The 15,403-nt window shown below is 41.9% G+C and overlaps 1 protein-coding gene across 1 annotated transcript; it reads right to left on the minus strand.

Moving 5' to 3' along the window:
• Window positions 1-8,763: 8,763 nt before the first annotated feature.
• On the minus strand, window positions 8,764-15,060 carry CTLA4 (cytotoxic T-lymphocyte associated protein 4). The gene is made up of 4 exons (XM_077885116.1): window positions 14,774-15,060; window positions 11,803-12,150; window positions 11,221-11,330; window positions 8,764-9,970 (listed from the first exon to the last, which is right to left on the minus strand). The coding sequence occupies exons 1-4, from the start codon at window positions 14,880-14,882 to the stop codon at window positions 9,866-9,868; spliced, it is 672 nt and encodes a 223-aa protein (XP_077741242.1). The 5' UTR covers window positions 14,883-15,060; the 3' UTR covers window positions 8,764-9,865.
• Window positions 15,061-15,403: the final 343 nt, after the last annotated feature.

Consider the following 15,403-nt stretch of genomic DNA (forward strand, 5'->3'; position numbering starts at 1 on the left):
AAATATTTGCTGAAGGGAAAGGAAGGAAAGATAAAAGAAAACAAACAGGAAAACTACAGAACTGTCCCGTACCAGGCACTGCACCAAGTATTTTGAAGGTCATAAAGAGATAATAAAAGCACGCTGTAGCAACATACGTACTAGTTATATCACTACATAATATAGTGTTTAGCCTATGCCAGGACCATTCTAAGCACTTTATATATACCAACTCATTGAATCTGCAACCTTGTTCTATAAGTGAGGAAACAGGGACATTCAGTATTGAGTAGGATTGGCCCAGTTGCCTGGCAGCAGAGCGTGTACTTTCACCACTGCTCCACACTGCCTCTATGCGGTAAAAGAAATCCCTGAGAGAATTCATTATATATTTGGGGAGATAGGAATATTAATGTACGAAAACTTAATTACATGAGCTAACCAACAATTACATCATAAATTACATCAGTACAAAACAGCACAAGAATGAGTTCTAGGGATAGGGGTTCAGCTGGGGCTGGAGCAACCTGGTGACTATTAAACAGCACCTAACCCTGAAATGGCTTCCAGCGACTGTAAACCTGCTGGGGCAGAGCCAAGAGCAGAACCTGGGCCTCCCAGCTCCCCTTGCCCTTGACAATTTGCCTTTTGGGCCTCCATAAACATTTCCTTGGGAACAGGACTCCAAAGTACAGATGTGGTTCTTCACTCCACAGGACCCCAGGAGGTCACCCTTAGCCAGCTTCTCATTTCCAGACCACAATAAGTTGATATGCTCTTTTCTTGAATGAAGCAATTTTTCTTCACTCATCTTCATGATTCTGTGGAAAAACCAGTGACTGGTATTTTTAAGGGACTGAACACAGACTTGTAAATCTAGGTACAGAACAACATTCAAACAACAGAATATAAGCAAAGTTAGGCTAACCTTGTACATTACACATTTGTCTCTATCATCAGTTTTGAATATAAGTTAGACTTACAGTGGATGATTATGTTTACTTTCTTAGAAACATGCAGTACTTAATACAAATATTAACAGAGAGGTCTTTTTGTTCAAGGACAAAGCAAAGGATTTTCTTTACATTGCACGTGCATTTTGACCTTGAAGAGACATCACATTTGGTCTTAGGATATTGCTGTGTGGTTTTCAATTAGGTTTCTATTATGTTCTGCAAACAGAAAAACCAGCATTTATCTAATTTAATACTATAAATCTCCACATACGGTCACAGACTATTGTAGAGTTCTGTGGATAAAAATTTTGCCACATGTTTTCCAACTCATGACTTTAAATTGTGTTTCTACCACGTTCTTTTTTATTAAACATTTCCATTGAGTTTTTTTTCCAGAGAGTGTGATTATAAAATAATTCTTCAGTTTCACTAGGCATAAACACAACTGATTTGCAAAAATTTGAAGGCTAGGCAGCCAATTAGAGATAGTTCAGCTGTGACTGAATAAAGGTATTAGGATGATTGTCAGAAGTCAAATTCATCCAAACTTCTTTGATCCCAGTGTATATAATACACCAACAGAGATGTATTTCTGAGGGTGGAGCTGGGAACTCCACTTCCAGAGCAGCCATGAAATTGATCATAGGTCTGTCTAGGCTCACAAAGGCAGCTTTGTTCTCCTAAACCAGTGCCAAGGTGCTGAAAGGAACACCTTGAACTGACTTGAATTCAAATCCATCTCCGCCACTTGTTGTGATGAAATACTGGGCAAGTTATTTGGAAAAAGTGGAAATCATATAAAGTTGAGGTAGACAGATGTAAGAAGGAATCTCTCCCACTGCTCCCTCTGAGCTCAATCTGGAGAAGACACAAGTGTTGATACTGAAGAGAGGTGAGAGCTAATGGGGAAGGACTAGTATGGTGATGGTGAAGCCAGGGTTTAGGAAGGCTTTACAGAGGAAGGAACATTGGAGCTGGGTCTTAGAAAAGGGAGAAGAGGCTACAAACCCTGGGATTATCATTGACGTTTTGAGCGCCATGTGTCATGACTGTGATTGCCGTGGGAAACTGTGCTGAAAAACATTCAGCAGTGTAGGGTTAATCCCAGACCTAATCTATGGCCATTCTTCTAGGCAGAATATTCCACAAGAATGTGGTCTTCCTTGATTTATGAAGTTCAACTGCACTCTGGCCCCAGTTTGCCTGCCCAGCATTCCAGTTCTCCCTGACACCCTTCCTAGCCCTCCACCCCCAGCCTTGGGATCTTGATCTCTCTGCTACCAAATGGCTGTAGGAATCTTACTGTGAACGAACTGACCCTCCAGAACAGCCATGACCATCTGGCTTTGGATATTTCCTACCATATCACATTGTGCTATGGCACTCGCCTGCCAAGTTAGCTTCCATGGGGAGTGACACCTGCCTGAATGAAGCCTGCACCCATCACAAGTCTCAGATGCAGTCCATAGGAGAGCTGTCTGCTCAGCCAGGAGACAGTCCCTCGATCAGGTCTATATCCCCAACCCCCTGCCCCACCCAGTGCCCTGATCCTTTCCCTTCCCCTCCAGCCAATGTTGATGAGGATCCAGTGGCCCTGCCTTGAGCTAATCCGCAATATGATCCAATAAAATGTCCTTTGCCTGGCTCTGAACCCAAGTCTACATATAGGAAGAAAAATCATGCTAATCTCCCTTTCTATCATTATGCCCTTGTGGAACACTAGCACTGAATGTTCTGGAAGCCCATACAGCAAATCTAATTCCTCTTTCATATAATAGCCCTTCACATCTTGAACACATGTCTCATGCCCTCCTTGAACCTTCTCTTCAAGCACAAATTACAAACACTATAAACACTCAAATTGGCACAAGTACAGTCATGATACTTAGCTTTGTATAAGCTTAAAGCACTTAGCAGTTCCTTTGTGATACTCTCCGACACTGCTCTCCCATAACAAGCTTTCACCTCTGTGCAGTGCCTACTCCCTCACCACACACACCTGCCTCTATCACCATCCATCCAGAGTAGAACCATTGCCCTTAATATCACTCCTGGCAAGAAAAGTCTTTTTCTGTTTCGGGGCTCAGGCTTTCGCACACACTGACCTCTGGTAGAAATTATGTAGCCACCTCCATCACAATCGTGGCTAGACAGTGCCCTTGTTCTGACCTGAGCTTCTCTCAATCTTCCATGTGGCCTGTGGCTTTGGGCCTTGCACTATAATTTTGGCCCCAGATTATTGGCCCACTTCATTTGCCATCTGGTTTGGGGTGGAGGCGATCCTTAGGCCTCTGTCTGTTGTTTTTCTCAAGGGACTTGTTGCTATTTTCCAGCATCCCTCAACCTCAACTCAGACTCTCCTTTCTCTTTACTCCCACCCCCAACCTCCCCTTCTGTTCCAGGCTGATTAGTATTCTTTCACAAACTAGCCCCATTCCAAGGGTCATAGAGATACATAGTAGGTATCTACTATGTAGGTCCTACTGACTTGCACTGGTCATTACTTTCTATTACCAGCCTGTTTTGAATGCAGAATTGACCCCATTTGCAGGGAGCACACTACAGGTGCATGAGGATCAACTCTTCTCATGGGCTGTATGAATGAATGGTTCCCATCATCTCCCATTTCCGAGCGAGAAGCTATAATACCTGAAACCAGCCAGCTGTGTCGCTACACTTAACTTCAGTGCTGGTGAATGGGAAATTAGCTACTGCTACAACTGTGGCTTGAAACTACAGGTCCAGTGTTAAATGTCTTCGACTTCCTGTTTTCCTCTCACTCTGATTACAACTCAACTGCTACAGCTAATCTCATAATGATCACCTCCCAAAAACCTTTTACAACATTCGTCCAAAGAGTATTTACTCATTCTAACACTTATTTGTAGCCCCCAAGATACATGCTTTACTCACCTACCTCTCAATCCCCACTCACTTGCCATTCTGTCCCTTTCCTTTTATACCCCCAGAATTAAGGTATGGTTGTTTGAAAGTGGACTTTGGAATTCAACATCATTTCTGATCCTGACTCTGCCACTTACTAGCATGTGGCTTTGGGCAAATAATAAAACCTTTATGAACCTCAATTTTCTCATCTGTAAAATGAGGATGATGGCAATACCTCTTCTGCAGGGACACTGTGAGAATCACTTTAGCTGATGTATCCCCTATGCAGTATGAAAGTTGGTTTCTTTTCCCTCTTCACTCAGAATAAGGACCTTATGAACCATATCCACCACGGGCAGCTTTCTCAACAGGAGAGCAATACTAAAGAATGCTGCTCTTCGTTCACAAATCCAAACTTCCTGTCTTCGAAGTCCAGTCATGGTTAGTGGTAACTTTGATGTGTCAGAGGGAAAAAAAAAAAGTTTCTAGGAAGCTAGAAACTTTGTCTGCATTTCAAGTTAACTTGAAGGAAAGCAAGACTCATTTTCAACAAGTTGGAAAAAAATAAGCTAAAGTGGGATGACTGCAGCATGGACTAAAGTATTTTCAAGGTGAAGCAAGAAGAAAAAGGAAACATCCTTGGAAAAATACTGTTCACGAGAAATCATTTTGTTTTGCTTTTTAAAATTTGAAATGGTCTCCTGAAGCATATTTCCTACAATTTCTCCCAGAGAGAGTCTCCTCTTTTTGTTCAAATAGATAATATTCTTTTGTGGGACTAATATCATGTTTTTAAAACACTGTTGGTTGCTATGGCAACCTGATTGTGTGTGATAAAAAAGAGCACATATCATTTCACTGAGTTGTTACATGACTTCCCGCAGAATCTGGAAGCTTTCTCAGCATACTGCTGGTATTGCTGGCAAACTCTTGGCAGTGGTTTGCTTTCTGTTTTCCTCTGCAGCATTCTTCTGTAGGTTTGCTGAGGACAGGCTACATCACCTGAAACTCTCACTAGTGTCCTGGAAAGTTAAGGGAGAGCTAGAAAAGATATACAGCTGACAGCAGGCCAGAAACAATGGTAGTGATCACCCAAAGTGGCTGGGGTGGAGGTGGGAAGAAAAGCAGACTTTCTAGGGTAGCCTGGAATGGTGATATTGCAGGACAGCCCCTGGGTGGAAAGCTTCATAGTGTCACCCACTGCACAGCCCTGATATGAAAATCTAGAGACCTGATTCTCAGCCTTGATCAAACCTAATGTCTCTGAGCCTCATTTTCTTATAAAATGTAAAAATAATTCCCAAATCCCTTCTCCAGTCTTAATCGTCTATGATGATAGGCTCCTGAGTTAGACCAGGGCTTCCAAAAATATGATCCAAAGACTTACTGGAGAATTTAAATCCCCAGATCTTGCTTCCAATTTTATAAATGAGAAGCTCTGGATCTGAGGCACCTCAATCTGCATTTTTTCCAAATACTCCAAATAATTACTGTACACAATAAATGTAAAAATAGCTATACTAGAGTATACCCTGGAAAGCAAAGGTTTTCAAGAAGGGTCTGAATGCCAGACTTCTAACCATATAGACCAGAGGGGGTTGAAATCTCCTAAGAAAAATATTTAGAAAATTAATGGCTGTCCCTTTTGTGGGACCCATTAGCCCCCAGCAACACTGGGTATCAGCCCCCCACACACCCAGGAATGGAACAGGAAAATTAGAAAATGTGTTAGAATGGAAACAGCAGCAACCCTCAGGCTATTCCTGCCCAGAAACTTCTGGGGAGGTCTCCAGAATGTTTTATTCACACCACTTTAGATGTATTAACTTTCTTGCTGATAGGGTTGTCAGATCAAATATAAGACATCCTGTTTTTTGGGTTTTGTGGGGTTTTTTTTGTTTGGGGGTGGCAAGCTGAATTTGGCAAACCTACCTACAACAGACTACTATCCTAACCTGCAGGCAAGGTCACAAAAAGGAGAACGGAAAAAAACCTTACCTCTCTCTCCTTCAACAGGGTATGTCATCTTGCTGGTCAGACTGGATAAAATTGACCTAAGATAAGAAAAAATAAATAAATAAAACAAGGCCCCCAAGGCACCTGAGTCACATATCTAACCAGGTGCAAAAGAGAAGCGAGGCAATTGAAGTAACTTTCCAGAGAAAACCATTTTCTCTTTTGCTTTGAGACCTCCCAAAACAATAACTTAAATTTATAAACTCTTAAACTTCTTAACTGGCTTGGCTCCAATTACAGCACAGTGACATCAACATTTTGCAAGTTCAGTTTCAAGTAAATTGGGTATCCACTGTGAGGGTGGAAGAAGGCTCAGCCTTAGTGTAAAAATATAGTCAGTTTTAGCAACAACCTACGGTTTAAAAAAAAGAGAAAGGGAGTAACAATGAGAATTCATCTCCTTTCCCTTCTCAAAAGAAATTATAAAAGAAAAAAAGATTGGAAGACTGGACTGAGATAAAAGCGAAATGTGTGAAGTAGAGTAGCCAGCTGGAGTCCATATTCCAGAGTCTTGAAGGTTTCAGCCAAGTGATAGACTGACCCACACATAGTTCTGCTGATCAAATAAGCAAGACATTAGACTGAGACCAAGAAAACACAGCCAGATTCTACATAGAAGACAGTCAGTCCCAGGCGTCCTAGCTCCCCAACTTTTCAATACATTATTTGAGCATCTTCTCTGGGCCTAAAGCTGTGATGATTCCTATTTTGGAGGAGTTCCCACTGAATCTAGAGAGAAAAGACATGCACATTTGAAATTATTAGGGATGAAACCAAGTATAGCTATGAAACAGAAGGGGAGAGATCAACGTGGGCTTGAAATGTCAGTGGATCTGATGCTGGATGCAGAATTTGAGATGAGTCTTGTTGGATGTGAAAATGAGGGCTGGAGATATTTGGAGCTGAGGAATAGGGAAACAGAAAGTGGCAGAAATGAGAGTTCCATGTTGGAAGAAGGGAGGTGAGCAGAGATATGTGTTGGGAACTGGTAGGAGTAGAGGCTGACTCAGGCAGCACTAGTCACTCTACCATGTTCCCTTTGTCATCCACATTCCTATCTGGTACCAGTGGTTCCAGAGAGAAGGGTAATGGTGCCCAGCCTTCCTCTCCGTGGTGAACTAAGCCCTATTTAGATGAGTGGGATCTTTGGGCTTCCCTAGGACCCTGGTGCCAGAATTGACAATAATGATGAAGCTTGACATGCCCTGAAAAAGTTGCTCCTCTGATTTGGGAACAGTGATTCTCTCTGATTACTGCAGGTAAAGGATCTATCCTCATAAGAAAATGGGGATCAGAACAGGCTTTCATTTGGTACCCAGAAACTCCCCCACTTGCTTTCTCCTTTTTGAGTGGAAGCCCAAGTCACAGTCGTTCTTGCCCTTTTCTTCTGCCACAGGGGAAACTTTTTTAAGCAAGATTATATTTTTTTCAAAATTGATAATGTGGGGATCCCTGGGTGGCTCAACAGTTGAGCACCTGCCTTTGGCCCAGGGCGTGATCCCAGGGTCCCAGGATCGAGTCCCACATCAGGCTCCCTGCACAGAGCCTGCTTCTCTCTCTCTCTCTCTCTCTCTCTCTCTCTCATGAATAAATAAATAAAATCTTTTTAAAAAACAAGACAATCAAAACTGATAATGAGTAGAGAGGGCAACGCTTACCTCAATAGCTAATGGTAGAATTTCAGGTAGCAGTAGAGGAGATATTAACCTTATGCAAAGTAGTCCATTGTCTAATGATGTCTGAAAGAAACCTGAGAGGTCCTCTGTCTAAGGCCCTCTCTGTCATTTAAATTTTCCATCAAATATGGAAAAGGATTATCTCTCTAAAGATATTTAAAGAAGTAGAAATAGTATCACACTATCCACTGGGGCTCCTAAATTGTGTGTTTCTTCATGGCTTCTAATCAAAGTCCAAGAGAGCAAGAGGTACAGTCTTCAACATAGTAGGAGCTCCTTCTAGGTAATTGTGATTACTGTATTTTGAAAGACACATTCATTTTTATTTAAAAAATCTTTATGGAATGCTCACTATGTGCTGTCTCATTTGTTTGTTAGCACCCGCTGGAAAAAAGGGAGAGAGAGTGCATGTGCACTATAGTGAGCAAGAGGGGCGGGGGCTATCTACCCAGTGATTGTCAAAATTTGATGAGTATAAGAAGCACTGGGAAACTTGTTGGGAGAGCCCCATAACCCAAAGCTTCTGATTCAATGCATCTGAGGTTAGGCACTGGAATCAACATTTTTAGTAAGTGACCCAGTTGATTCAGTTATAGGTGGTCCCTGGCCACACTGAGAATCATTTCACAAGACAATAACAGGATGTAGAGGTCAAGAATATGAAAACTTGAGAGGAAACCAAGTAGACTGAGGCCACACATTGGTTAACCAAGAATCACAGAGGGTTCAGTGGGCCAGGCTCAGGTCTGTCAGCTGATAGCAACACAGGACCATGGGTATATTTTTCTCCCCCATGTGTGAAATAGTCCATTGAGAAGCCGTAAGGGAAAGCTCCTTTTACCATGGAAGCAGATCAAATGGCTGCTAGGAACGTGATTGACAACACAGGAGTTGCCATGGCAACTGCAGGAGTTGAGCTGAGAAATCTGTAGGCAAGAAAGAGGAGATGAAGAATTTGTGCTAGAAAGAATGCTCTGTGACTTCTGAAGGTCTGCTGTTATCTGCAGTAAACCTGCTTTATATTTCAAATAGTTGTGAAGAAACAAAAGGACAGAGGAGGAGTTCAGTTCCTTCCAAAAATGGCTTGCAGGTAATGGCTGGTGGCAGCTGACCCATGAAGCATTATTTGCCTTTTTGTCAATTTGTTCCCAGTATTAATAATAATGGAGACTCCACCAACTGCCGGATGAATCCATTAAAAGCAACCTCAAAGACAATATTCAAATACAAGGAAGATAACAACAACTCTGGAAAATGACCACCACAGATTTTTATTTAATTAAAAATATTATACATGTTGTTGCATTTTCACAGAAAATAGTGAGTTAAAAAAACACCAACAGTGTTTGTTTTCGGAAACCTTCATCACCCTGTTCTGCCACCTGCTGCTGTTTTCTGCCCATGGCATTAACCATGAGCAAGGAATTGGGGCCCTTGTGAAACTAGAGCTTCCTTGAAGTTCATACCTCCAAGACTCCTGGAATGAGCCGTTTACTTGACGATGGTGTTCTATGGAGTTAAATCAGATATACCAGTTTTGACTCCCTTACAAATCTTTGAAAGGAGCTAACATAAAAGCCCAAAGCACATGTCAACACCAATTTAGCCCAACACGTCTACAAGAATCAACTATGACCTCATCCAGTTTCCAAGCCAGTTACCAAGTGACCTTGTATTTTACCTGGCGTATTAGTGTCCTGAATCCCTCCATAAAACTTCCCCTGAGCCCCTGGTGGGAAGACACTGCCATATAGTGTTTATATTGAAACCATCAACAAATACACAAAAGCACATGTGGCCCCCATGCATAATACTATCAGATAAAAAAATATATATTGGTACAATACAACCTTTGGAATCACTGGCTAAAATATAGCCATGTGAGTATTTTTAAAGTCTTCACGTGATTTTACATTTATGAAAAAATAACATAGCACAAAAATTTAACTTGAAAACGTCACTTCAGCTATAAACTTCTCACATGTAAATACAAAGTGTGTACAATATCATCCTCTCCCTGACTCTCTCTCCTTTGCTTTCTTTGGACCGCACCACTCCCTAACCTATATCCTAGAGCGCATGTCCTAATGCTGCATCCCCATATTGCTCCCAAGTGATACTTTTACGAAAATTGGATCTGATGTGACAGAAACATCCTGGCTCTGTTTTCTTGCACCTTTGCTTTGAATTTGTAGTACACTTCATTTGGGTTCTGCATCCAGCTTTATATTAAAGAGAGATGAAACCCCCCCCAAAATATACAAACAAGTACACATAGCTGGATAGCACAAAGTTAGAATTGCCTCAGCTCCTGGAAATTGGAAAATATTCTTTCTTCTTCATAATGATCTCTCAATTGATGGGAATAAAATAAGGCTGAAATTGCTTTTCACATTCTGGCTCAGTTGGGGGCATTTTCACATAGACCCCTGTGGTAAGAGGGCTTCTTTTCTTTAGCTGCCAAACACAAAAAGAAGCAGTAATTATTATTGAGAAATACAGAAGCTGTCTCTAGCTATAATAGGACTCAACAAATATTGGTCCCCACTCCGTTGGAAAAAAATGAATGCACATGTACAGAATTATAAGCCCCAGGAGATTTTCTTGATTTAGCTTTTATAATTCACTTTAGATAAATCACTCTGTGCTATTGATGGAAAATAGTAATCATTTTCACTGCTGCAAGAGACTTTGAGAAAGCTTTAGAAAGAACACCCAAAATATCGATGGTAAATGACTACATCTTATCTGTGAGGAGAAGAGCTTGATAAGATAATAAACTTCAGTTATTCTGTTCTAGAGCTGTATTTCTCATCTCCACTCCTCCTATACTCTTTATTACTTTTTGTCTGTCTGCCTTAGTTCCCAATTTTTATCACCTCAGTAAATTGAGATTCTAGTCTACTGTTCTTTGTGACAATTTTTAGCAAATGTAGGAAGAATCTACAGCAATAGAACAGTTGAGCAGAGGATCTTGGAATTGAGTTGGGGGAGAGGGGAGGTGGAGGAAGAGAAGGAGAGAGGCAAGGAAGGAGAGTTTGTGGTGAAAAAGACAACCATAGGCAGAGGCGGTTGAAAGGGACCATCAGAAAGAAAGCCTGACAGGATCCCTAACTCCATACCTACATCTCTTCCACAAGCAACTGCAAATAAATAAAAACTGGGCTGGAGGGGAAAGCAAGACTTCCCATTTGAGCAGACTGGATAACAGGAAGCCCCGGCCTGGTGTTGTGTGGACAACTATAGCTTTGATAATGGTGGCACAAGCAGGGTAGCACCAAGAGATGGCTTCCAGGGGAAGTAGAGGGATGTTAAGGGGGAGAATAAAATCCATCCAGGAGGTCTTCTATAGCAGCATTTTGCCCAACCTAATCTTATGTTTCAGAGTTATTAGGTACAATTGTCTTGAAGACAAAGAACAAAACAGCTGCCCTGTGTTATTCAAATGGTTACTCAAACTGAAACCCTGTTCAGAAGCACACAAACATTCAATGTCAAACACACTCATCTAAAATGTTAGTCATCCTGAAACCTCAAAGGCCAATGCCAAGGGTTCTAGTGCGTTCTTTACCACTGTCCTTCCTTTACCACTGTTCTTCATTTATTGCTTCATCTCAAGAAAACTGAACTCAACAGCGTCATTTGGTCAGTCGCTATCACTGAAGGCATCCCCACCCAAAGTGGTATGTTGTCAGCACTGCACTCACCATTTTGCTCAAAGAAACAGCTGTGATAAGAAAGCTATAAAAAAACAAGCCCGAACTGACTGCTGCAAGGATCCAGAGGAGGAAGTCAGAATCTGGGCAAGGTTCAGGATCTGTGACGGAAAACAAAGCAGAAGTTCCTTGAAACACTCTTTAAACTTTAGGGCCCTACTCCCCGTCCCCATTGGTGAGAAAAGGAAGAGGTTCTAGAAGAGCTTCCAACCTTGGTGTCCACCTTTAAATAGTATTGCTAGTTCACAGGTAAGTCTGTCTAATGGGAGTCACTTCCCCAGGAATGTCCTATCAATTGCCCCAAGGCCTTGATAAACTTCACGATGATTATCATTCCAGAATGAGGGCCCCAACCTCTAGTAGAAAAAACACTATCCCCAAACCATTTTATTTTTAGTCAGAATGCTGTTTGGGTTGACACCCATATTAACCAGACTATATGTGGTATGGCAAAGAATTCTTAAAAAGAATTTCCATAATCCTAAAAATGAACCACCTGAAGGAACAAAACTGTATTCATGCAAAGAGGACAGCAAAGCAAAATGGTCAGCTTAGTGATATGGTTTTGCTCACCGATGACATAAATCTGGGTTCCATTTCCCATGCCTACATAGTAGGGTGGTGGGTACATGAGCTCCACCTTGCAGATGTAGAGCCCCGTGTCCATGGCCCTCAACCCTTGGATGGTGAGGTTCACTTTGTTTCCACTGGAGGTGCCGGTGCAGGTAGAATCATCCAGGAAGGCCAACTCATCCTCCACTGTGTATGTCGCGGCACAGACTTCAGTCATCTGGCTGCCAGCCTGCCGCAGCACTGTCACCCGGACCTCGGCTGCGTTGCCTGAAGACCCATATTCACACACGAAGCTAGCAACACCCCGGCTGCTGGCCAGAACCACTGCAGGCTGAGCCACATGCATCCCTAATAAAGGAAAATTAGAGGGAACTCAGCAAATTCATGATCACCCACAACCAGGCTCAAGCAAAATCTCCAGCTAGCAGAAGTTCATCTTTGATGGGTACCCTCCAGCTTCACCTTTAGCGCTTCTCTCCCTTCAACAAGCACTCCTCATCCTTTCCCTCTCCCCGCATCTGTCCCCTCAATCTCTTGGCTATCTTCCAGCTAAACTCCAAAAGGCGTTTTCTTATTGGACAAGAGTTTCCTATAGCAGAAAGAACACTGATGTGACAAACTGAAGGCCTGACCCTCCCATGAAATATGTGATTTGGGGGCAAGTCATGCGTCCCCTGTAACCTTCATTTTCCCTCACACACAGTAAGGAGGGTTTGATGATAACAGGGTGCCTTCCACCTCTGGTATTCTAGGGTTATCATAGAATTACAGGAACTATAAAGAGTAGTAGGGGAAAAAAATAAATAAATAAATAAATAAATAAATAAATAAATAAATAAATAAAATTTAAAAAGAGTAGTAAGGGAAATTTTAGAGGCTGAAGTATAGAATCTTGCCTTACCCCTCAATGCATACCTCACAAACCTCTGCCTACATTTTCCTTGGCCCTGTACCCCTATCAGCCACAGTGGCTGAACCCTGGATCATTGTGCCAGCTGCCACATTCCCAGGCATTATTATCAGGGGGAGGGATGCTGATAAATGAAGGAAGCCACAGAGCAGGGGGTACCAGGTCGTTTCCTCTGTAGGCTGAGGCAACCCTGCTGCTAACTTCTGTGGGCTTCCCCTGCCACCGCCACCACCTCTTCCGCCACTCTCCCTTCTTCACTCGAACACCTTCATACTCCTTTGTTCTTTCTCCTTCTGGCTTTTACAAGACAAAGGAGGCCAGCTCTCCATTCAAAAAGGCTCGTGTCATCTAAAAAATGATGGCCTCGTGTCAAGTTACCTTCCTGTAACTAACCTGGCCCCTCTCTAGTCAAGCACACAGTGACACTCAAAACTCGGATGAACCATGTCACTCATTCTGCTCAAACCCTTTGATGCTTTACATACCATTGATTGCAAAAACAAAGTGTTTTTTTATGTCCTCCATGATCCAATCCCAACCTATCACTCCAGTCTGAGTTTCTAGAGTGTATAAATCACTCTATAGAAATCACTCTATCACTAGTCCTTTCTCCCAAGTACCTGCACTGGACAACATCTGTCCTTGGAAGAGAGAATAGTACGGTAGCAGCCATTGCTAGTGTTAATCCAGCAGCCCTGGCTGGATAGGTAACAGTCTTTTCCCCAAATATCATCCCTGTCTATTAGAGGATCCTTTGAGCATCCTCTGAGCATTCTTCACACTGTTATAACTCCATTGCAGTATTTAATCAAGTAAAGTAATAAAGTTTTTTGTGCACTAATTACACCTCTTGCAACATCTGCCTTTGGCTTATAAACTCCTGGGAGCCTCCATTAGAACCTGCCCATAAGAGCACTCAATAGTCTTTATTGTATTGATGCTAAGCCTGAAGACCCAAGTATCCTGTCCTCCCCTCAGGCAGTTTCCCAGTTATCACCACTAAATCTGGTCACACTCATTTTTCAATGGGAGAAACTAAGTTACAGGTTGAGATAAATTTTCTACAAAATAAAGATAATTACTTCTAAGAGTATTTAATCTTTACATGCTCAAAACATATAGAATAGGAAAGTGTATATGAATATTTCTTATCTGGTAATAATTTAATCATCAAATATCTTTTGAGCAGCTAAGATATTTCATATAAACTACATGGTTTCTTAACGGAGATGGTCTAGAGAGAGGTAAAGGTTGAAATTCAGTGAGAATGCTCATCATTTATGTCCTATAGCAAACCTGGCATCAACCTCTAAAGAGTTTTATTTCATCTGAAACCTGGGGAATCTGCATCTGAAGTCCACAGATAGGTTAGATGGCAATTAAGTGTCCTACGCCAAACAGACTGATGGCTTTCTTTTTCTTTCTTTCTCCCCTTATTTCTTTTGTTTGTTTGTTTGTTTGTTTGTTTTACAATTTCAAACTGCTTTTCTTTTTAAGTAATTAGCCAACTATTTTATAGAATTGACTGAGGACCTTAAAACTTTGAACCGGGTAAAGAAGGCTTAAATTTTAAACAAGCGATTCATTTATAAAAGTGAATTAGAAGATCTTAAAATCTTAAATTGGGTAGGAAAGAAACTTAAATGATTCACTTAAATCAATGTTTTGCAAAAAGGAAATTCCTGAGTTCACCCTGATTCCAAACTTAAACACGTGAAGGGCTACGGATACCCTTCCTCTCTTAAGTCACTTAACTTTACAGTATTTTCTTCCAATCTTACAGAAATGTCTGAAATTGCTCATCTCCCAAACCAACTCAGATATATTCATTAAGCTCCTCGTCAATGCCTGGCGCTCCACTATGAGATGTATCTCTGCTTATTGCTGCTGCCAGCTGTTCCCCGCCTGCCCTAGAATACAGAGCTATCCGAGCTAGGAGACTGGAGTCTTACCTTTGGCTTCTGGCTTGGTTATAAATCACTGTCCTTGACTGCTGAAAGAAATGAAACACAGGTGGGAGAAACACCTCCTCCACCTTCATCCTCCAAAAGCCTCACTCACCTTTGGAGAAGACGGGGATAAAGAGAAGAGAAAACAGAGCAGTGCAGGGCCAGGTCCTAGAAGCCAGGTCCGGCTGAGCCCCATGCCTCCGGAATCCAAAGCCAGCCATGGCTTTATGGAGCAGTGTTCAGGTCTTCAGGAAGCAGAGTGAAACCTTTCAGGATCCTGAAGCTTTGAAATGTGTTTGAACCCACACAGAATCAAGGACTTTATATAGCTGGCTTTGATCCCAGGTATGTACTATACATGTGCACACACAGAAGGCACCTGAATAGAAAGCCTTTTTGTTTTGGTTTTACGAGAAAGGAAGCCGTGGGTTTAGCTGTTACGTCGAAAAGATAACCTCAAACACTCAAAGTAAAACTGAACAAAACAAGCCAATCCATGGATGGAAAATGCACTCAATTTGAAACTGAAGCTTCTTGTTCACTTTGAGGATAAGTGGAGACTTGGAGAATTTCCTGGAGTGCAGGAGTCTTCCTAGGTCCTAATTTGTCCAATTATCTAGGCATCTTTAACCAGCCAATTTACTTCATTCACATCTCCAAAGCTGCTAAGCTGCTGGTCTGAGCCCTTGACCCATGACAGTTTAGTCCATAGACATCATTAATAAAAGCCCTGCATTCACCA

This window comes from Canis aureus, chromosome 36, assembly GCF_053574225.1.
Source record: "Canis aureus isolate CA01 chromosome 36, VMU_Caureus_v.1.0, whole genome shotgun sequence".
In the NCBI taxonomy this organism is placed as follows: Eukaryota; Metazoa; Chordata; class Mammalia; order Carnivora; family Canidae; genus Canis; species Canis aureus.

Coding starts and splice junctions, on each gene's coding strand:
- CTLA4 (XM_077885116.1), bottom strand. CDS start 14,882: ATGGCTGGCTTTGGATTCCGGAGGCATGGGGCTCAGCCGGACCTGGCT. Junction 12,151..14,773: donor TATCCCCGTCTTCTCCAAAG/GTGAGTGAGGCT, acceptor TTCCTTTATTAG/GGATGCATGTGGCTCAGCCT. Junction 9,971..11,220: donor CTGTTTCTTTGAGCAAAATG/GTGAGTGCAGTG, acceptor TGTGTTTGGCAG/CTAAAGAAAAGAAGCCCTCT.